At 44.3% G+C, this 22,533-nt stretch overlaps 1 protein-coding gene across 2 annotated transcripts in view; it reads right to left on the reverse strand.

Annotated features, from left to right (window-relative positions):
• trpm5 (transient receptor potential cation channel subfamily M member 5) overlaps window positions 1-22,533 on the reverse strand; it is a 65,662-nt gene that overhangs the window by 9,737 nt on the left and 33,392 nt on the right. Inside the window, exons 12-22 of one of the 2 annotated variants that reach the window (XM_033039178.1) lie at window positions 22,161-22,301; window positions 19,738-19,861; window positions 18,527-18,672; window positions 16,816-16,928; window positions 15,031-15,129; window positions 12,921-13,170; window positions 11,667-11,785; window positions 7,666-7,798; window positions 4,922-5,096; window positions 3,695-3,869; window positions 280-458 (exon numbers count right to left, since the gene is read on the reverse strand). In XM_033039178.1, coding sequence (XP_032895069.1) covers window positions 280-458; window positions 3,695-3,869; window positions 4,922-5,096; window positions 7,666-7,798; window positions 11,667-11,785; window positions 12,921-13,170; window positions 15,031-15,129; window positions 16,816-16,928; window positions 18,527-18,672; window positions 19,738-19,861; window positions 22,161-22,301 — 1,654 coding nt within the window. Of the gene's footprint in view, window positions 1-279; window positions 459-3,694; window positions 3,870-4,921; window positions 5,097-7,665; window positions 7,799-11,666; window positions 11,786-12,920; window positions 13,174-15,030; window positions 15,130-16,815; window positions 16,929-18,526; window positions 18,673-19,737; window positions 19,862-22,160; window positions 22,302-22,533 lie in introns of both variants that reach the window. The other variant, XM_033039177.1, reaches the window with a different exon arrangement.

Below are 22,533 nucleotides of genomic sequence, written 5' to 3' on the forward strand. Positions count from 1 at the left end.
CACATAAACAGGCCCATCGAGTCTGTGCCATCGATCACCCCATATATCCTACACACTCAGGACTATTTACAATTTTATTGAAGCTACTTGACCTACAAACCTGTATGTCTTTGGAGTGTGGGAGGAAACCGGAGAAAACCCACACAGTCACAGGAAGAACATACAAACTCCATACAGACAACACCCATAGTCAGGATCGAACCTGGGTCCCGCTGCACCACTGTGCTACCCCTTGCCTGGTTTGGTATTGATGCACAAACCGCGAGGAGGGTTACTTACCAAAATGCTCTCGCTTGTGTTGCGGTTCCTTAAAAATTGATCTAATGAAAAGGTTGAGGTGACTGATGATGATGAAGGGCGGTGCCAGAGCCGGCCGGCTGTGATACTCGACGATCAGATTATAGCGCTGGAATTTCCAAAATATGTCTGTGTTTCCTTGTACCACCTGGAAGGTATAACTGGAAAATAAAGGTTAGGAAGAAGCAGATCAATGAAATGTAACATTACAGATTAATTCTCCTACGTACTGCATATTATTCAAGCTTACATATTTTGACTGTCACAAATCATTTCTATTGAATCTTTAGACTTTAGAGATACAGTGCGGAAACAGGAGTCAGCCCGCCGAGTCTACACTGACCAGTGATTACCCTGTACACTAACACTATCCTACGCACTAGGGACAATTTACAAATTTTTTTTACCAAAGCCAATTAACCTACAAACCTGTACGTCTTTGGAGTGTGGGAGGAAACCGGAGCACCATGAGAAAACCCACGTGGTCGCAGTGAGAACGTGCAAACTCTGTACGGACAGCACCCATAGTCAGGATCAAACGCAGGTCTCTGGTGCTGTAAGGCAGTAACTCTACCACTGTGCCACATGTTAAATTGTTATCAGTTCGTAGCAATGGGCACATTCGGTGGCATGCCCAACAAAAGATCAAGCCATGAATTTGCTCACGTTCTGAGTCCAGCGCTTCAAGTGATCGCATGAACTAGTAGACTGCTGTAGGCGTTTGATGTGTGTGCAGGGGAGAATCTCATTGGCATGGGGCAAACAAGTGAGGGGAGCATTTCAGATGCACACTTACACAGCTGCAGCCATGTTAGTTGGAAACTTGGCTGTACCTTTCCTTAAAGAGGTGTCGGCTTTGACTGACAACGGTTTACAACTGACAATGACTGACATTGGTTTACAAAGCGACCGTTATTGCTCCTTCATAAATCTACCATATGATGGCAAGTTGACAGGTGGATTGCCAAAGATAGACACAAAAAGCTGGAGTAACACAGCGGGATAGGAAGCATCTCTGGAGAGAAGGAATGGGTGATGTTTCGTGGCGAGACCCTTCTTCAGACTTGGTGGATTGCCAAAATGACTTCTAGTGACAAAGCCATGAATGATATCTATATAACTAAAAGTGTCATCTTGACCATTTCCTGTCTGCGCTGTATATTGATTTTAGAAAAATCGCTACCCTATATCGCTATGATTTTTGCCCATCTTACTCAGTCCTCCTCCGCTGAGGCAGCCCCGAGGATTTTTCCAATCGATGAAAAATAAAAAAGTTATGAGTGTTTAAAAAATCTTGAGATCAGCTGATTAGTCCTCTCTCCTGTCAATCACCATGGTGAAGGTAACGCCCCTTCTGGGGGGGAAGGGCAGGACTGCAAAACCCCGGATGCCTGGACATGAGTCAGTCACTCTGAAAGATCGCAAGGGAGAGGTCAAAACACTGATTCTGCTGTGAGGCTACTGAACTGTGGTTAACCCTTTATGTGCTTGCAATGAATGATGATTTGTTAACCCTTAATGTGCTTGCAATAAATGATTTGCTAGCCAGCAACGTGCTTGCAATGAATGATGATTTGTTAACCCTTAATGTGCTTGCAATAAATGATTTCTTAGCCAGCAATGTGCTTGCAATGATGATTTGTTAACCTTTAATGTGCTTGCAATAAATAATTTGTTAGCCCTTAATGAAATGAAATTAGTTGTTTGGCCTGCCCTCTGCTTGAAATTGAAATGGAAATGAAAATAAAATGAGTTGTTTGGCCTGCCCTGTGCTTTTGCTTTTGCTTTGCTTTGCTTGAGCTCACCTGAAATGAAAGCAAATGGATTGTAATGTTGGCCGGCCCCGCCTGCCCTGTGCTTTTGCTTTTGCTTTGCTTGACCTCACCAGAAATGAAAGCAAATGGATTGTATTGTTCAAGAAGGAACTGCAGATGCTGGAAGATCGAAGGTACACAAAAATGCTGGAGAAACTCAGCAGGTGCAGCAGCATCTATGGAGCGAAGGAAATAGGCAACGTTTCAGGCCGAAACGTCGCCTATTTCCTTCGCTCCATAGATGCTGCTGCACCCGCTGAGTTTCTCCAGCATTTTTGTGTACCTTGGATTATATTGTTGGCTGCCCCCGCTTGCCCTGTGCTTGAGTTGACTTGAAATGGATTGACTTGACTTGAAATGGATTGTTGGCCCTGCACTCACTGTGTTTGACTTGACTTGAGCCACAACTCCCATGCTGACGCTCCAGACCGCCCCCCCCCCCCCCCCCCCCCCCCCCCCCTCACCCCATTGAGATGTGGACTATTGCGTGGGGGGACCAGCCCTCTTGTGTGAACCTGGGACCCATCGGGTCCCACTTAGTCTAGTTTATTACATTAAATCTGACATGTACTTGACTCATCAGCAGAAATGGCTTCCTTGACCTCTAGTAGTTCATGTACTGGTCTCAGTGTGGGAGAACAGAAATGCTCATTCCTCTAACACAGGATCAAGACAGGACACTCAAGTGTGTAAGAATGAACTGCAGGTGCTGGTTTAAAGATAGACACAAAAATCTCCAGAGATGCTGCCTGTTCCGCTGAGTTACTCCAGCTATTTGTGTCTATCTTCCGATTACTCAAGTCATGGGAACGTGAGGTGAAGAAGATGGCTGAAAGGGGACAGGAAATGGTGATTGGTATTTTTTTTGTAATGATTCTGTTAATAAATTGTTACAATTTCAACTAATCCATGGTTCAATGGTACTTCATTGTCACATACTGATGTACAGTGAATTTCATTTTGTAAACAATTTAATGCAGGTATCACTATACATAAGCACTTAGATCCTGTGTAACGGTGTTTGTAAAAACCTATTTAGTTTTAGTTTTTAGTTTGTGATACAAGGCAGAAACAGGCCCTTCGTTCCACCGTGTCTGTGCTGACCAGTGATCCCCGCACACTAACACTATCCTACACACACTCGGGACAATTTACAATCATACCAAGCCAATTAGCCGACAAACCTGTACGTCTTTGGAGTGTGGGAGAAAACCCAAGCCGCTCATGGGGAGAATAGATAAACTCTTTACAGAGAAGCACCCACAGTCAGGATCGAACTTGGACCTTGTGCCACCCTCTTTAATGTACATTCGGGAAGGCTGTCTTTCTCTGGCCTCCGAGAAAGTAGAGACCCACTTCACGTGGTTGACTCGAAAATGAGGATTATGTTAAGAGTATTTCATGAAAATAGTTGAGAGCTAACACGGCTCATAAATGATCATTATTCCATTAGGTCCTTCCATTCTCTTGCAGATAAACTTGATCATTTATGCTTTTCTACATTTGCTCCCCAAATCCTCACAAGCTACAGAACCAGAACAGCGAACCTTGAAATTTGTGAAGAATGTGTCCTTTTATGTTACCTGAACATTGCAATCAAAAGGTTCAGCAGCAGTACATTAGTGACCAGCAGGAAGATGACCAGAAGCACGATGACCAACCAGTTTGCATAGCGATTAATGCAGTGGGGCAAGTTCACTCCCGTTGCTGTAATGTTGGCTCCGTTGCCGATACACGTTCGATTAACCATCCGAATTTCTAAAATGACATGGAAACCATTGTCACTATTGATGCTCAAAACTTGAAAAGAGGTTGATTAAAAGAGAAGATAGACACAAAGTGCTGGAGTGATTCAGTGGGTCTGGCAACGTCTCTGGAGAAAAAGGATGGGTGACGCTTTGGGTTGGGAGCGTTCTTCAGACTGAAAGTAGAGGGGAGGGAACTGGAGGTAAGAAAAAGCCAGAACAAAGCAGCACCAGCAACAGATAACCAAGGACGGGGTGGAGCCCATAATGGCCCATTGTTGGCTGGGGAAGAGGCGATAACTAATGGATAAAACAAGACAAACGGTGGAACTAGTAGGACTCGTAGTAGATTAAAATAGAGGTTCCTTACATTGAATGCTGAGAAAAATATTTGAAAACCTTTATTTGTGCTGTGACCATACAGGTTAGACATAACGCACGGTGGCAAATTCTTTGATTCTGGAAAATATGTGCATTCTGGAGGGAAGCAAGCAACCTTAAGGACAGATCAATTTCAGGACAAGAATCTTCAATTGTAAGAGTGATTTCTGCTGTGCAGCGTACATTTTATGCTGTAAAGCCCCAGTTCTGAATGTTTCTTATGATTTAGTGGAGATGCACGGAACTGCGCATGCTGGAATCTGCTGTACAACACAAAGTACTGGAGTAATTCTGCAGGTCAAGTGATCGTTTTGGGTCAGGACCCTGCCATCAATTTCAGTTCCTTGTATTTCCACTGAATCGTAAAGAATTCATTCTGAATTGGGGATAAATAAGATATCTTATGTTCTCCAGATATGCTGCCAGGCCTGCTGAGTTACCCCTCAACTTTGTCTTCAAAAGAAATTTAAAAAGTGGGATGGGCAGCAGAAATTGCTTATGATTCAGTTTTGTCTATAAATGTCTGTACCAGTTCTTAGAAGCAAGTGTCCAAGTAGTAATCTTTCCAAGCCTCCAGTACTTTATTTTTTCCCCTCAAGTATATAATTTCCGTTTTGGCAAGTTACAACCGAATCAGCTGATAGGCTTCATTGTGATGACACAACCTGAATTTAAACTACATACCGTCTATTTCGTCCAGTGAGATCTGGCCAAATATCTGAAGGTAAGGCCTGTAGAGAACGTGCCTGAAGATCCAATCCACACGAGTCTCGTTGGGATGCATCAGTGCCTGAGTGGCCACCCCATAGGCAATAAGCCAAACACTCAGGAAAAAGAGGAAGAAGAAGACGTCTTTCATCTAAAGATGGAGGAAAGGAGACCGGTGTAAGTTGGACCCGACTCAACCCACAAAACCTTAAAATGTCCACTGCTTGCTGAGTGTTATACTGTGTTGCTGCAGGCACGAATGGTTTTGATAATTGCTAGTTTCTAAGCTTCTCCCCTGTCTAGTTTCAGTCAAAACACTGAATCAAGCACTTGAAACAACAACATTTTATTTTACCAAGAGCGCCTCACAGATCACGTACTGTACCTATCCCACTGTGGGTCTGATCCTCGCGTCTGCCTGTTCAAGTCATCTAGGCCTCGCTCAGACAGAGGCACTCCAGAAGTTCACACAGTCCCGAGCGATCTTCCAGATGATCGACACTGAGCCTCATGATCGCGGACTTTTATATGTCCCGGGACCTCGAGGGGCTGAACCACATGTGGGTGGTCTCTCAATAACCCAATTACAGATATTGATTAACCCCATACCTAACAGGCATTCCCCTAACCCAATGACACAACAGTTTAATACATTGTATTCAAAGCGGACTTCGAGAGGAAGTCAACTTGGAAACATTTACCCTGATTTACAGAAAGCCCAGACAAGGCTCAACACCTCATCCAATCAACACTTGGCATAGTCAGACTCTGCAACATTATTTACAATTATTTACAAGGTGTATGTCTGGTTTGCAGCCATCCAATCCATTCTATGCATTTTGCACCTAATTGACAGGGTTTGCAGATCTTCCCATTCTTTGCTTGCAAATTGTATCTAAGCTCCAGACACGCTGGCACCTCTCCGCACCTTGTCCCAGCTCTGCAGAGAGTAATTCCAATTTGACCAAATCTCCCAGTAACCCTGAAAGTACTAGCTGCTCAAATTTAGCTAGGATTAACAATTTGTGGACATTAATTTCTCCCAGATTTCCTGATCCTTTGTATAGAACTCAACCTCTCAGGAGACTATTATTCATTCACTAATCATCGCTAAATTAACTGAATGTGTAGGAAGGAACTGCAGATGCTGGTTTACACGGAAGATAGCACAATGCTGGAGTAATTCAGCAGGACAGGCATCATCTCTGGGCAGAGGGAATGGGTGACGTTTCGGGTCAAGACCCTTCTTCAGACTTCTTCATTCAAGAACTATTTACCCCATTCCACTTCTTGGATGTGTACGTGAGTATAGATTGCTTCAGAAGATTTCCAAATAGAACCTCACACTTGCCTGTATTCAGTGCTTATTCCTTCTCTGCTTCTCTATCTTTTCAGTTTGAAGAAGGGTTCTGACCTGAAACGTCACCTATTCTTTTTCTCCAGAGATGCTGCCTGACCCGCTGAGTTACTCCAGCACTTTGTGTCTATCTATGTTGGGACCATATCCAATAAGAGAGTCCCTTCCCAACCAAACCACCCCCTCCCCTGGCACTTTCCTCTGCAACCGCAGGAAATGCTACACTTGTCGCTTTACCTCGCCCCTCGACTCCATCTAAGGACCCAAGCAGTCTTTCCAGGTGAGGAGGATGTTCACCTGCACCTCCTCCAACCTCATCTATTGCATCCGCTGCTCTAGGTGTCAACTGCTCTACATCAGTGAGACCAAGCACAGGCTTGGCGATCGCTTCGCCCAACACCTCCGCAAAGTTCGCATTAACCAACCCGATCTCCCGGTGGCTCAGCACTTCAACTCCGCCTCCCATTCCATATCCAACCTTTCTGTCCTGAGCCACCTCCATGGCGATTCCCACGGCAAATTGGAGGAGCAGCAACTCATATTTCACTTGTAGATAAAAATGCTGGAGAAACTAAGCGGGTGAGGCAGCATCTATGGAGCGAAGGAATAGGTGACGTTTCAGGTCGAGACCCCTCTTCGCTTGGGTAGTTTACACTCCAGCGGTATGAACATTGACTTCTCCAATTTTAGGTAGTCCTTGCTTTCTCCCTCCTTCCCCTCCCCTTCCCAGCTCTCCCATATCCCACTGTCTCTGCCTCTTCCTTTCTTCTTCCCGCTCCCCCACATCAGTCTGAAGAAGGGTCTCGACTCGAAACGTCACCTATTCCTTCGTTCCATAGATGCTGCCTCACCCGCTGAGTTTCTTCAGCATTTTTGTCTACCTTCGATTTTTCCAGCATCTGCAGTTCTTTCTTAAGCAATAAGAGAGTCTAATCACCTCTGGCATTGCCTTGCCAGAGACACCACAGTTAAATAACTGGGGATCTCAATTCAGTAGACAATAAAGAAAGTTTAAAAGGAAATGTGATAGGTGCCTGGAAAAAGCGCTGCCAGGCCATGGACAATAGTGTTTAAGAGGCTTTTAGATAGACACATGAATGTACAAGGACAAGCTGCAACTATGCCCAATCCTGCTTTCACTCAGCTGTTGTGCACATGCATCTAATAACACACCCTGATACATTGATAGGGCAACAAGTCCAGAACTATCTTGGGCATTGTTTAGAAGTTCAGTAATTTAAGCCTTGAGTTCTTGTCCAGTGTAAACTGGCCATTTCATATTTCAATAAAGCGAAATAGAAACATAAATATCATAGCCTTCTGATACTGGTTGTAAAATACACTGTTGGTCTTAAACACCTACCATTCGTTCCACGATAATAATCTTTGGCCCCAGCTGCTTATTGATGGCAAAGATGTGAATCAGTCGCAGAGCAAACACCATGAAATCCAGGCACAAAGTTGTGCGGCCAGCATCATACGTGACGGATAACATTCTGTAAGAGCAAGGAACACGCCCTGGTTATAGAAGCACATGAGGGGAACAGATAGGGTGAATTCACGTAGTCTGTTGCCCAGAGTAGGGGAATCAAGAAGCACAGACGCGGAAAGGCCCACAACACCACATAATGTGGCGTAGGGTGCGTCTGCATTGGCCCACCACAACACATCATCAGGTTGCACAAAGTAGGAGTTTTCCTACACAGTTTAGCTAATGTTAGTTGAATATTGAGACTATAAGCATCGCACAACACATTTGTGATTCTATTAGTCATGAGAAGAATTTAGACAACCATTCAACTTCAAAATAATCGTAGATCCACCTGCAACTCATCAATCAAAACAAATCATGGCATCTTTGAAATTTACGATTGAAATTTGCAACATACAATGAGGCCATTCAGCCTAACATGTAGATACAGCCTATCCCAACCAAAGCTACTGTCCACTAAATAACACATAGGTCTCAGTCTGTAGTCAATGGTTGCAGCTTTTCACATGTTCAAACGCCATCCAATTTCAAGCAGTGAGTTCCAGGCAGGGCACCTCAACTCTTCAGCCTGTCAGCCTTTCCCCTCGAATTTCTGTTACCAATTTCCTCTAGTATGGTGTCCAGAACTATATACAGGTACCATTAACTGTCACCTAACTAACTGGTGCTTTACAAAATTGTGGTGTGAGTCTTAGAAACCCACCATGCAGAAAAGGGCCTTCGGCCTACAATATGTGTGTTCAACGTGATGCTGTCATTCGCCTCTGCCAGCATTTGATCATTTCCCTGCTTTCCTGCAGATCAAAGCCCTTTAAATGCTACTCTTGAAACTGCTTACACCACCACCTCTGGCAGCAAGTTCCTTGCACCCACCACTCTGTGTACAAAAGTTAGGCCCATTTCCCTCTAAAACCTGTCCTATCCATGTACCTGTCAAATTGTTTCTTGCTATACTACCTGCTATACTACCTGCCACAACTACCTCCTCCGACAGCTCGTTTCATAGCCTTTGTGTGAAAAAGCTACCCCTCAGATTCCTATAACATTTTCCCCCCTCACCTTAAACCTATGTCCTCTGGTTCTTGATTCCCCTACTCTGGGCAACAGACTACGTGAATTCACCCTATCTGTTCCCCTCATGTTCTTATGCACCTCGATAAGATAAGAGAAAGTATTATCAAACTTATATGTGAACATTTATTTAGAGAGGACTAGAATACAAAAACAGGGATGTAATGCTTTATAAGGTGCTGGTCAGACCACATTTGGAATATTGTGAGCAATTTTGGGCCCCATATCTGAGGAAGGGGTGTGTAAGCACTAGAGAGGGTCCAGAGGAGGTTTACGAGAATGATCCCAGGGATGAGTGGGTTAACATATGATGAGCGGTTGACGGTGCTGGGTCTGTTCTCGCTGGAGTTTAGAAGGGAGTAGGGAGGCCTCATTGAAACTTACAGAATAGTGAAAGGCTTGGATAGAGTGGATGTGGAGGGGATGTTTCCACTAGGGTCATGGGTTATGGAAAGAAGGCAGGAGAATTAGGTTGAGAGGAAGAGATAGATCAGCCATGATTAAATGGCAGAGGAGTCTTGAAGGGCTGAATGGCCTAATTCTGCTCCTATCACTTATGAACATTAACTTATTGTCTACCTGATCTATTCCTCTCATGATTTTGTACACCTCTATAAGATCACCCCATATCCTCCTGCACTCTAAGGAATGGAGTCCCAGCCTGCTCAACCTTTTCCTATAGCTCAGGCCATCGAGTCATGGCAACATCCTCGTAAATCTTCTCTGCACCCTTTCCAGCTTGACAACATCTTTACTATCACATGGTACCCAAAACTGAGCACAATACTCTAAATGCAGCCTCCAACATCTTATACAACTACACCATGGCCTCTCAACATCTATACTCAATTCTCTGACTGATGAAGGCCAATGTGCCAAAACTGTTTTGACCACCCAATCTACCTGTGATGCCACTTTCAACAAACTATAATAATAATAATGGATGGGATTTATATAGCGCCTTTCTAATACTCAAGGCGCTTTACATCGCATTATTCATTCACTCCTCAGTCACACTCGGTGGTGGTAAGCTACTTCTGTAGCCACAGCTGCCCTGGGGCAGACTGACGGAAAGCGTGGCTGCCAATCTGCGCCTACGGCCCCTCTGACCACCACCAATCACTCACACACATTCACACACAGGCAAAGGTGGGTGAAGTGTCTTGCCCAAGGACACAACGACAGTATGCACTCCAAGCGGGATTCGAACCGGCTACCTTCCGGTTGCCAGCCGAACACTTAGCCCATTGTGCCATCTGTCGTCCCAAACTATGTACCGGCATCCTAGATCTCTCTGCTCTACAACACTCCCCAAAGCCCTACCTGTTCGCTAAATAAGGGGTAATTTATAGTGCGTAATTAAGCTGCCAACTACAGGCCTTTGATATCTGAGAGAAAACTGGAGCATCTGTGGGAAAATCCACGCGGTTGCAGGGAGATGACACAACTCCGCAGAGACAGCGTGGGTCAGGACTGAACCCAAGTCGTAAGGAAAAGCAGGAGCCCAACAACTAGTTTAAAATGATTAAAATTGGCAGAAAGAAAGAGCAGATGGTACTGTGACAACCAACAGCCAGGATAACATCCAAGAGGTGGAACCAGTTAGAGGAGTATTTTCTATCCTTGTGAAAGTGAAACGCAAGCATTTTGTTTCTTTCTAGATTCATCATTAACATGACTTGCTCTACCAGCCTTAAGCACAGAGGTATCCATTATCCGAAGTAGACGGTGACTGAACAAGCATAAAGAAGTTGATGAAGCTGCTCCAACAATATAAACAGAGAGATGAAAACGACTTCACTGTCTTCTTGTGCATTCCAGGCATGAATAGACACCAAGTGATGCATATTTAAGTAAACTAAAGGGCCTGTCCCACTTGGCCGTCATTTGCACGCCACGCAGATGGCGAGCGAAGATTTTGTACATACAAAATCCTGGGGAGCTGCTCGCGACCACGCGTCACTGCCTATGTCACTACGCACCATGCGCGTGTAATGCGCACCATGCACGCATCATGTGCGTGTCACGACGTGTGCATCGTGACGCGTAAATGATGTTGCGTAAATTACGCGCAAATGACGGCCAAGTGGGACAGGCCCTTAAAGAATGCTGGTGACCAAAGCAGAGGGTGAGAGCTCCCTGCAATTGGGCCAGTGACCAGATTGGAATCATGGGATTAGATAAGGGGTGTACATATACAAGGCCTGCCTAATTACAAGCCTGAACCCCAAACTAAACTGCACAAAACACTGTTCACATTATTCCCTTCATCGTGTACTTGTACACTGTGAATGGCTCAATTGTAATCATGTATTGCCTTTCCGCTGACTGCTTTGCACGCAACAAAAGCTTTTCACTGTACATCGGCAAACGTGACAATAAACTAAACTCAACTCAAACCAATGATGAACATTTATTGAGGTAGTTCCTAGACTGGGTTATGCAGTTAAATACAAGTGAATTTGAAGTAACAAAATGACTGAGGGGGAATTCCTGAGGAAGTACAAATTAGATAGACACAAAATGCTGGAATAATAGGCAGCATCTCTGAAGAGAAGGAATGGGTGACGTTTTAGGTTGAAACACAAATTAGAATGATTTCCATATGAAATTAGGCCAATTAACCCTTTGCCTCCTTTCTGGCTCAAATCAACCGGCCCCCTTTCCCTAAATCCTTTCACATTTCTGTCACACACTGTTCTGGATCCGCATTCTCTCGGGGGTGGATTGCAGCAAGAGATTTGAGATAATCATTGAAAAGGACAGAGAGACGAGGATGTTTCAGGGATACCAGCACTGACCTGCACGTCACTGCCACTATGAACAATACCAGGGCCACCATGTCACACTTATTCCACGAATCCTCCACATACAGTTTAAATTTCTTTACAATGTTAGTGTTTCCTTCAGTGAAAAAGCTCTGGGAAGAGAGTAGAAAGCAGTCAGTTATAGGAAGTGAATGGTGCGATCACACTGATTACATTTAAACTCTGTGCATTCATCTCAGCTGCCGTTACAGGGTTGGTGGTGTGTTTGAGTTTCTCCCGAGAGCAGCTTTCGCTGTATCAACGAACTGCTTTGAAAACTATAGCAGGTCATGAGAAAATTAAGGACGTGTACTGAGTAGAGGTTGTGCACAAAGTATGTATAATTAAGCAATGCTGGAACTGCCCATTTTATAGCCCTTGTAGAGCATGTTGTGTTCCTTAAACCTCATTCACGATTAAAAACAAGTGACCAACTCCATCTCGTGACAGTTATGGGTATTACAGCTGAATTTTCCCGGATATGGTGCCGTGTTTGACTGGACTCATTAACACCACTCCTCCAGAGTAAAAAAAACTCAATATCCATGTGTAATGCCCTTGTCCCACTTAGGAAACCTGAACAGAAACCTCTGGAGACTTTGCGCCCCACCCAAGGTTTCCGTGCGGTTCCCGGAGGTTTTTGTCAGTCTCCCTACCTGCTTCCACTACCTGCAACCACCTGCAACCTCCAGGAACCACACGGAAACCTTGGGTGGGGCGCAAAGTCTCCAGAGGTTTCCGTTCAGGTTTCCTAAGTGGGACAGGGGCATAAGTCAGTGTGAAGTTCAGTTCTATTTTCCTTATGACACAAAATGAGGCTTTTCTATTCATCGAGACTCTGCCAGTTCAGAGCAATACTATTTCTCCCCTGATTTCTCCTGGTACCTAGTCTCACATTATCATTAACTCTCTATCTTCTACTACTTAAGGGGCTGTTCCACTTGGGCGACCTAATCCGCGAGTTCTGGCGAGTTTGCCCTCGACTCATACTCGCAGCAGTGACACTTATATCAAGTATACAAACCCAAGCCAATTAACCAACAAAGTTCTACATCTTTGGACTGTAGGAGGGAAGAGAAGATCTCGGAGAAAACCCACGCGGTCACGGGGAGAACGTGCAAACTCCGTACAGACAGCACTCGCAGTTGGGATCGAGCCTGGGTCTCCGGCACTGCAAGCGCTGTAAGGCAGCAAATCTACCGCTATGCCACCGAGCCGCACAAAGGTACATAGGCCTGCTGTGCTCACCTGTCTCAGCTCCTCCAGGGCCAGGGTGAAGACCCAGAAATAGAGTGCTATCTCTGCCATAGAAGGACCGATGGGCGGTGGAGGCTGGAAATCCACCAGCAAAACATACGCAAAAAGGGAGAGAAATGCAAAATACAGAATCACATTCCCCAGGAACACGGTTACAGGGGCACCCCAGAATTTCTTCCATCTTCGGATAATAAATTCCCAATATTCGTTTCCTTGGCAAAGTCTTTGTCCATCCACTTCACTGCTGTCAAGTGATATAATAACAAGTGGTTACAATTTTGGCTACTTTCAGGACTTACTTGGTGCCCCCAAGAGATGTTGGTGCACAAGTCCACATTTTAAAAATAAAGTCTGCAATAATGAACCAGTCACTCTTCGTACATAAATCCTCCCCTATCTGGCCCATCACTGGTGAGACTAAACTAGTCTCACCCTACCATCGATATTCCTGTCCTAACCATTCCTCCTGTTACCATCTCCCCAACTTACAACTACCTTTTTCTTCGCCCTTTCCCATTTCTGATAAGGGTCTCACCTGAAACATTAACCCCACTTCTGTCCCCACAGATGCTGTCTGACCTGCTGTGTTTCCTGCATTTTCTGGGTTCAATTAAAATTCTGAGCATTTCTGCATTGGATCAAGGGAACCGTAAGACAGAGGAACAGAATTACGCCATTTGATCAGATCAAGTCTGCTCTGCCATTCAAACGTGGCTGATCTATTTTCCCCTCCCAACCCCTTTCTCCTGCCTTCTCCCTGTAACCTTTGACGCCCTTACAATCAAGAACCTGTCAACCTCCGCCTTAAAAATTCACAATGACTTGGTCTCCACTGGCTAAAGAAATTCCTCCGCAGATGGCTGTGGAGGCCGTCATTGGGTATTTGTAAGGTGGAGATGAACAGTTTCTTGATTAGTAAGGGTGTAAAGGGTTATGGGGAGAAGGCAGGCGAATGAGGTTTGATAGGGAAAGTTAGATCAGTAATGTTTGAATGGCTGGGTAGACTTGATGGGCCGAATGGCCTACTTTGCTCCTATAGCTTATGAACTTACTGTTGCAACAACACATCATAAGCATAAGACTAACATGCCAGTCTAAACTTAGCACATGTTCCCCATTAGAAATGTTCTAGACACTACATCCTGAATAAAAATATCTTTAACATTTCACATTACACGTTCAGCTTGACTACTGTGTTTTAATGATCTCTCATATGCACCTCTATGAACTCGTATTAATGTTAGTTTTTCACTATTGAAGTAAGACCAGGATCTATCCAGAAATGACAGATCATTCAAAACTCTCCTGCCCCGTTCCTAATATACTGCGTCCTTTTCGGCCAGTTGCCTTTCACTCACTGATATAAACGACCTCATTTTTTTGAATGTATTATCCTAATAACTGTTTGTTTCTCACTATTGTGCCACTCTACCTCTTGCTTCAGCTCCTCTGCTGCTGGAACCCTCCTCACTACCTCAGCATTTGCCACTTCCAAGCCAGTCGGCCATTTTCAACATATCTCTGGTTGCCGTCTTTTGCCCGGCCCTTCTGGTAATCATTCCACCATTGGCATCCACACTGCCAGCGGTTTAGCTCTTGTACTCTGGAAACCTTGAAATGAACCACTACCTCTCCACTCCCCTGTTCCTTTAAGACGATCGTTAAATTACCTATTCCTTTACTCCAGAGATGCTGCCTGACCCGCTGAGTTACCCTAGCTTTTTGTGTCTATCTGACGTAAACCAGCATCTGCAGTTCTTGCCTACACGTTAAATCCTACCACTTGACCTAGCTTTTTGTTATCTGACGTAACATCTTCCTATACGGCTTTAGAGCCAAATCTTGTTTCAAGCCACTCCCGTTACCTTGAGTCACCCTTCACTACATTAAAAATGGATTATAAATACATTGTTACGCAGGGATGCAACATAATTAATCTGATAGCTACTTTGCCTGGCAGGTTTAGCTTTTGCCTTGCACTGCAAAGATTAGCCATCTTGGATTCATTGCAGTAATCTTTCGTATCACTGGAATCTATATTTGTTTAGCCCTGTTCCACTCTTCACCCTTTTTGTCCTACAAATGTTCTAAATGGGCAAACCTCTTGGCCTTATCTTGGAGCATTAAAGCCCTTTCCATGTCAAAACTGTTCTGTTCTCTTGTCTGGTCAGATTCCTCTGTGGACATGTGGTCATATGCACTGTGGGGGGAAAAATAAAAGATGATCACATCACATGCATGCAGAGGAGATTAGTTTAACTTGGCATCATGTTCAGCATGGACATTGTTGGATAAAGGGCCTGTTCCTTCAGTTTGGTTTAGAGATACATTGTAGAAACAGACCCTTTGGCCCACTGAGTCTGCGCAGGCCAGCGTTCACCCCCCATCACTAGCACTATCCTACACACTAAGGATCATTTACAATTTACAGGAGCCAATTAGCCTACAAACCTGTACGTCTTTGGATTGTGGGAGGAAACCGGAGAAAACACACACATTCACAGGGAGAAGATACAAACTTCGTACAGACAGCACCCGTAGTCAGGATTGAACCTGGGTCTCTGGTGCTGTAAGGCAGCAGCTCTATTGCTGTGCCATCCTGTGCTGTTCTATTGTATGTCCATGGTCATTTGTGGGATCATACTGTTCACATATTGGCAGCTTCATATTACCATGGCAACTACACATAAAAGCAATTCATTTGAAGCTGAGGTCATGAAAAACATATTGTTAATTTATTTTGTAAGGATGTCAAGTGTTATGATCAATTCAGAAATGTTTGAATTGCTGTTTGTATGGAGTTTGTACGTTCTCTCTGTGACCATGTGGGTTTTCTCTGGGTGCTCCGGTTTCCTCATACACTCAACAGACATACTGGTTTGTAGGTTAATTTGATTCTGTAAATTGTAAACTAGATTTTAGACTTGAAAGATACAGCACAGACACAGCCCCTTCTGCCAACCGAGTCACAATAGGGAACATTTTACAACTTACTCGAGCCAATTAACCCACAAACCACAAACCTGTACATCTTTGAAGTGTGGGAAAAAGTGTGGGAAAATTCTTAAGGGGTTGGACAGGCTAGATACAGGAAGATTATTCCCGATGTTGGGGAAGTCCAGAACAAAGGGTCACAGTTTAAGGATAAGGGGGAAGTCTTTTAGGACCGAGATGAGAAAATCATTTTTTACACAGAGATTGGTGAATCTGTGGAATTCTCTGCCACAGAAGGTAGTTGAAGCCAGTTCATTGGCTATATTTAAGAGGGAGTTAGATGTGGCCCTTGTGGCTAAAGGGATCAGGGGGTATGGAGAGAAGGCAGGTATAGGATACTGAGTTGGATGATCAGCCATGATCATATTGAATGGCGGTGCAGGCCGAAGGGCCGAATGGCCTACTCCTGCACCTATTTTCTATGTTTCTAAACCGGAGCACCCGGAGAAACCACACCTGGTCACATGGAGAACGTACAAACTCCGTTCAGTCAGCATCCATAGTCAGAATCAAGCCAGGGAGTCTGGCGCTATAAGGCAACAAATCTACTGCTGTGTGCCCCAAATTGTTCCTTATGTGTAGGAAAGTGCCTGTGCATGGGGCGATCACTGGTCTGTGTGGACTCGGTGGGCCGAATGGCCTGTTTTCATGCTGTATCTCTAAAATCTAAACAGCATGAAGTTCGACTTGTTAAGTTCTTCAGGACAAACATTCCGCCCTCATCCAGAATTGCCAAAATGTAAGTAAATCCTACCACTGTGAGCAAAGCTGCAGCAGTGCACTCACTGCCTGTCTCTACAAGAGTCATTTATAATGCGAGACATGCTGACTGAAGAACCACAACATTAAAAGACCATTGTTTTATCGGAAGGTTCGCTCAGCATTTTCTTACCCGAACGTGATAAGGTTTGTGAATATTAGCGGAGGGCAACAGAATCCTGATAGCAACTTCCAGAATGGAGTATCTGTAGACATCTCGCCCCACCAGATTTTAGTCAGTAGAGCCTAAAACGATGAAATGAAAATTGATCAGTTCCTAAGATGATCAGGTCTATGCCCACTTTGGGAGGAACATGAACATCTATGGTTGTGGTTTCCTTAAGCTTGGACATTGGATATGCAGCCTGATAGCAAAGATGATGTTGAAGGATTGGAGGTGGTACAGAAACGATGGGCCGCTCTTCAAGTTGAACAATTCTTCAAACAATTGTTCAAGTTGCCAGTGATGAATAAGGATGGTGTAACCTGCCACAGCAAATGGTGTGGAGGAGGGTGATTGAGTAGTAGAAACAATGATACAGAGAAACCAAGGAACACGGATGCTGATTTACAAGAAAAAACTCCAAGCGCTGAAGTAACTCAGCGGGTCAGGCAGCATCTCTCGAAGACATGAGCAGGTGATATTTCGGGTCGGGACCCTTCTTCAGACCCATAGTGATAGGGGGGAAGAAAGCGGGAAAGAAAGAAGGGGCAAGACAAAGCCTGGTGAGTGATAGGTGGATTTAGGTGATGGGTGGTTTTATATAGACTCTGTTTTCCCCTCTCAACCCCATTCTCCTGCCTTCTCCCTGTAAACTTTGACATCCTTGCAAATCAAGAACCTATCAATCTCTGCTTTACATGTTAAGATATCTTGCACCCAAACATCCTGATGCTTTTGCAGAACGCAAGCACACAACATGCAGCTGCACATTCACAAACTAAATTGGATAGCTTTTGGAAGCAAATGCAGAGATCATAATGTGTGGTTTAACAGTTTCATTGGCAGATGGGTGGTAAAGGCTAGAGATGAAAAGAGACAAAAGTGTGTCAGATAAGGAGATAAGAGGGGAGTAATGTTAAGACAGTGGAAGGGACATGGGCGGAAGGGGGGAGGTAGGAAGGTGGGGGGGGGGGGGGGAGATAGCGGAAGGGTAGGATCGTGCGAGAATTGGGGTGCACCTGAGTGGAGCACAGGGAAGGGAGAGGGGAAAAAAGGTGGGGGGTGGGGGAATAAAGGATGATATACAGTGGCTCAGAGATGGTTGTTGCAAATGTCCTGAGCTTGGAAAAAAACATGTTTTATAGGGGATGGGGTTGATGGCTCAAATCAATCACCGCAAAATCAGAAAACCAGCCCAACACAATCTGTGCCGAGGTACAGTGAAAAGCTTTTTGTTGCGTGGTATCCAGTCAGCAGTAAGACTACACGTGATTACAATCGAGCCGTCCACAGAGTACAGATGCATGATAATGGGAATAATGTTTAGTGCAAGATAAAGTCCAGTAAAGTCTGATTAAAGATAGTCTGAGGGTCTTCAATGAGGTAGATGGTAGACTTGGACCACTCTCTAGTTGGTGACAGGATGGTTCAGTTGCCTAATAACAGCTGGGAAGAAGCTGTCCCTGAATCTGGAGGTGTGTGTTTTCACTCGTTGTGCCTCTTGCCAGATGGGAGAGAGAAAAGGGGGTGAACAGGGTGAGACTCGTCCTTGATTATGCTGTTGGCCTTGCCGAGGCAGTGTGAAATGTAGATGGAGTCAATGGAAGGGAGGTTTGTTTTCTTGATGGCCTGGGCTGCATCCACAAGATATGATACATTTTGAAACGTCTCAAACTGATACCTGAACTCCATCGTGTGCAAAGAAAGATTTGGCGTCTGCTTCTTTAGCTAACTGCAGGCAGGTGGTCTTGCCCCAGTATTTGGTCTCACGGATCAGCAAGTTAAATGCTCTGTCTTCACTGTTGGCATAACACTCGCTAAACAGGTCTGGAAGAAGAGAAAACAACATACCACTTCAGAACGCCACAATATAAGCAAATAGCCAACTCACTGGCATGATTTAAGAAAAGGTGGAAATTCCTCCTGCACTGTATGCTTTAAATGTACGATGGAAACATAGAGACATAGAAAATTGGTGCAGGAGTAGGCCATTCGGCCCTTGGAGACAGCACCGCCATTCAATATGATCATGGCTGATCATCCTAAATCAGTACCCCATTCCAGCTTTCTCCCCAAATCCCTTGATTCCTTTAGCCCTAAGAGATACAGTGTATATCTAACTCCAGTGAATTGGCCTCCACTGCCTTCTGTGGCAGGGAATTCCACTGATTCACAACTCTCCAAGTGAAAAAGTTTTTTCCACATCTCAGTCCTAAATGGCCTACACCTTAGTCTTAAACTGTGACTCCCGTTCCTGGCTCCCCCAACATGGGGAACATTTTTCCTGCATCTAGACTGTCCAATCCCTTCAGAATTTTATATGTTTCTATTAGATAACCTCTCATCCTTCTAAATTCAAGTGAATATTTCCAGTCGATCTATTCTTTCATACTGTATGTCAGCCCCGCCATCCCAGGAATTAACCTGGTGAACCTATGCTGCACCGATATAAGCATTGAACTCCATTCCCAGATCTGGATTCTATTGAATGCACCCTTGGAAGAGAGCTCAATGCGTGAATGTTGCTCTATGTTTTAAAATGCGATTAATTTAATTTAATTTAATTTCTGCCTGAGAGACGAAGTTTGAGATTTTTAGAAATGCACGGTTGCGCAGCGGTATAGTTGCTGCCTCACAGCGCCAGTGACTCGGGTTCAATCCTGACTACCGGTGCTGTCTGTACAGAATTTGTACGTTCTTCCCATGACCTGCGTGGGTTTTCTCCGAGAGCTCAGTTTTTCTCTCGTGTAGATTTGTAGGTTGATTGGCTTTGGGGGGAAATTGTGAATTGTCCCTGATGGTGTTAGTGTAAGGGGATCGCTGGTCGGCGCGGACTCGGTGGGGTGAAGGGTGAGTTTGCGCACTGTATCTCTAAACAAAACTAAACCGTACTTATTGCCAGTTGATCATATTTCGCCCTCTTCATGCTCCGAGCGGTCTCGGTGTCCAACTCCAGCCGAGCCATTTCTTTTAAAATCTTGCATGCTGCCAGAGCTGCGGGCACGGCTTCTGGACCCTGGAGGATGGGTGGGAACAGGAATCAGTCATTTGTGTGACTGTCAAACACTGAGCCACAGATTGATTCTGTCATTTCAAAGATCATCTCATTAAACATAGGCGCAGATTAAACCAGAAATGCAACATGCTAATGCAGACGTAAGTCACTTTCAACATACATTTAGGTAGCAAAACACACAAAGTGCTCGTGTAACTTAGCGGGTCAGGCAGCATCTCTGGGGGGAAAAGATAGGCAACATTTCAGGTAGGGATCCTTCTTCAGACCGACACTTGATTTTTAGGAAGTGTCCTGACCTGAAATGTGCAATTGTGTGCAATTCCGTGGTTGCCCCATTACAGGAAACATGTGGAGGCTTTTGGATGGGAACATGGAAATACAGGGAATAGAGGGTATGGATCATGTATGACAGATGACATCAGTTTAACTTTAGTTTAGTTTATCATGTTCAACACAAACATTGTGGGCTGAAGGGCCCGCCCCTGTCCTGTACTGTTTTATGGTCTATGAAACATCACCTATCCATGTTCCCCAATGATGCTGCCTGACCCACTGCATACCCACCATAGCACTCTGTGTTTTTTTTTTTTTGCTCAGCATCTGCTGTTCCTTGTGTCTACTCTTTACATTTAGGTGGCATTTAAATCTTCGCGAGCAAGGAGGAAATCCGTTAGGAAGATCAAAAAGCCAGTTGGGATTGGGAAAACGATTTAGAAAATGTTCCTACAGATTTAAGAGAGAAATGTGGCACTAACTAACATTTCCCTTTGTTTCTACACTGAGTGGTTGTCCCATCGAGGGGGGGGGGGGGGTCTAGAACCAGGGGGCATGGTTTCAGAATAAGAGGAACGGGACAAGGGCCACAAGTGGTTGAAATTTTCTACCCTAAATGTTTGAAGCGTGAACAGTGAATATATTCAAGACTGATATAAAAAGATTTTGGTCTAAAAGAGTTACTCGGGGAGTAATGAGAAGCTAGCGGGAAAGTCGAGTAAAGGCCAAGATCACATTATTGGATGGTGGAGCAAGATCAATGGGCTACTTGACCTGATCCTGCTCCCATTTTCCAGAATATTTTGCTCTAACCAAAAATATTGACCAACACAAGATGAAGATTAAACCACTATGTGATGCAAGAAGATTTAGTTAACATTTGAATCAGTTTATGTTAAAATGCCTTGCACCAAACATCCAATGTTTCTGCAGAACACAAGTACGCAGCATGCAACTACACATTTATTTTCTCACACGGTGAACTAAATTGGTTAGCCTCTGAAAGCAAATACTTTGATCACCATGCATGGTTAACCAGTACTTGTTCAAAGAAATGCAAAGAGTTTTGCGCTGTCTGCCAACTATAATGATTTCTTCAAGTAGAAAGTGCTTCTGATGTTTTTACTTTGGCTGTGCACATCATCAGAAGGCCAATTATCATTGCTAACTTGAACTACTTTGTTAGCGAATGGGAGCTCATTAAAATTGTCTGGTGGGAAGAATTTGGAAATTGAGATCCAAGACTGGGCTACCATGGCCTCCTCTGACAAATGGCGTTTCACATATTTCCTTGACAGTGGGGTTGAACCAGTGAAGTGTTGAACGCCAAGAAATTCATTCTATCGGTCTTGTTGCCTGGTGAGTATTGCTGTGGTCAAATGGAAAACAATTGGTGCTAATTTGAAAGGCAGAGTTGGTTTGAAACATTAGAGTTTACTGGCAAATAGGGAGACTCAAAACTGTATACCTAACAATGCCAAAGGATTGAATTACTCTCTGACAAATTCACACAAGAAGTCACCATGAAATGCTGACAACAGAAAGCACAGTTTCTAACTAAGATGTCAACGTACTTGCAACCAGTCCAGCATTCTATAAAATAATTAAATAAATGGGGCGGCATGGAGGCGCAGCGGTAGAATTGTTAAATACAGGTGTCAGAGGTTATGGGGAGAAGGCAGGAGAATGGGGTTAGGAGGGAGAGATAGATCAGCCATGATTGAATGACGGGGTAGATTTGATGGGCCGAATGGCCTAATTTTGCTCTTATCGCTTATGATTTTATGATTTCAGTATCTGTCTTACAGCATCAGAGACCCGGGTTCGATCCCGAATATGGGTGCTGTCTGTGGGAAGTTTGTACGTTCACCTCATGACCTGCGTGGGTTTTCTACAGGTGCTCTGGTCGGCATAGACTAGGTTGGTGTATCATTAAATTCAACTAAATTTGTAAAGTAATAATATTAACAATCCTTCCCTGAACGCAACGATGAGAAGATCTAGGTTCCTCTGTAAAGGTACTCACCATTTCCCAGAAATAGTTGGCCATCTCCTGTCGGTTCTGTAGTACAGCCCACAAGAAGAGGTCCCGCCAGGGATTTTCAAAGGTTTGGCTTAGGGCAGGCATTGTGAAAGGTCTTTGACCACGTAACTTGCTGTTTAGTTCCTGAAAGAATCATTTACATTAGAACATCTAAACAAGATAACTGCCAGTCCAACGGAGGTTAAACTACCTTTGTAGACTGTGTAGGAAGGAACTGCAGATGCTGGTTTACACCGAAAATAGACAGGCTGCCTGTCCCACTGAGGTACTCTCCTACTCCCATTTTTTGTATTTACCAAAACATAATTGGTGTTTTAATTCTTTTTTATTAATAAATTTTATTGAGCCATCAAAA

Source organism: Amblyraja radiata, chromosome 20 (assembly GCF_010909765.2).
Source record: "Amblyraja radiata isolate CabotCenter1 chromosome 20, sAmbRad1.1.pri, whole genome shotgun sequence".
Lineage (NCBI taxonomy): Eukaryota > Metazoa > Chordata > Chondrichthyes > Rajiformes > Rajidae > Amblyraja > Amblyraja radiata.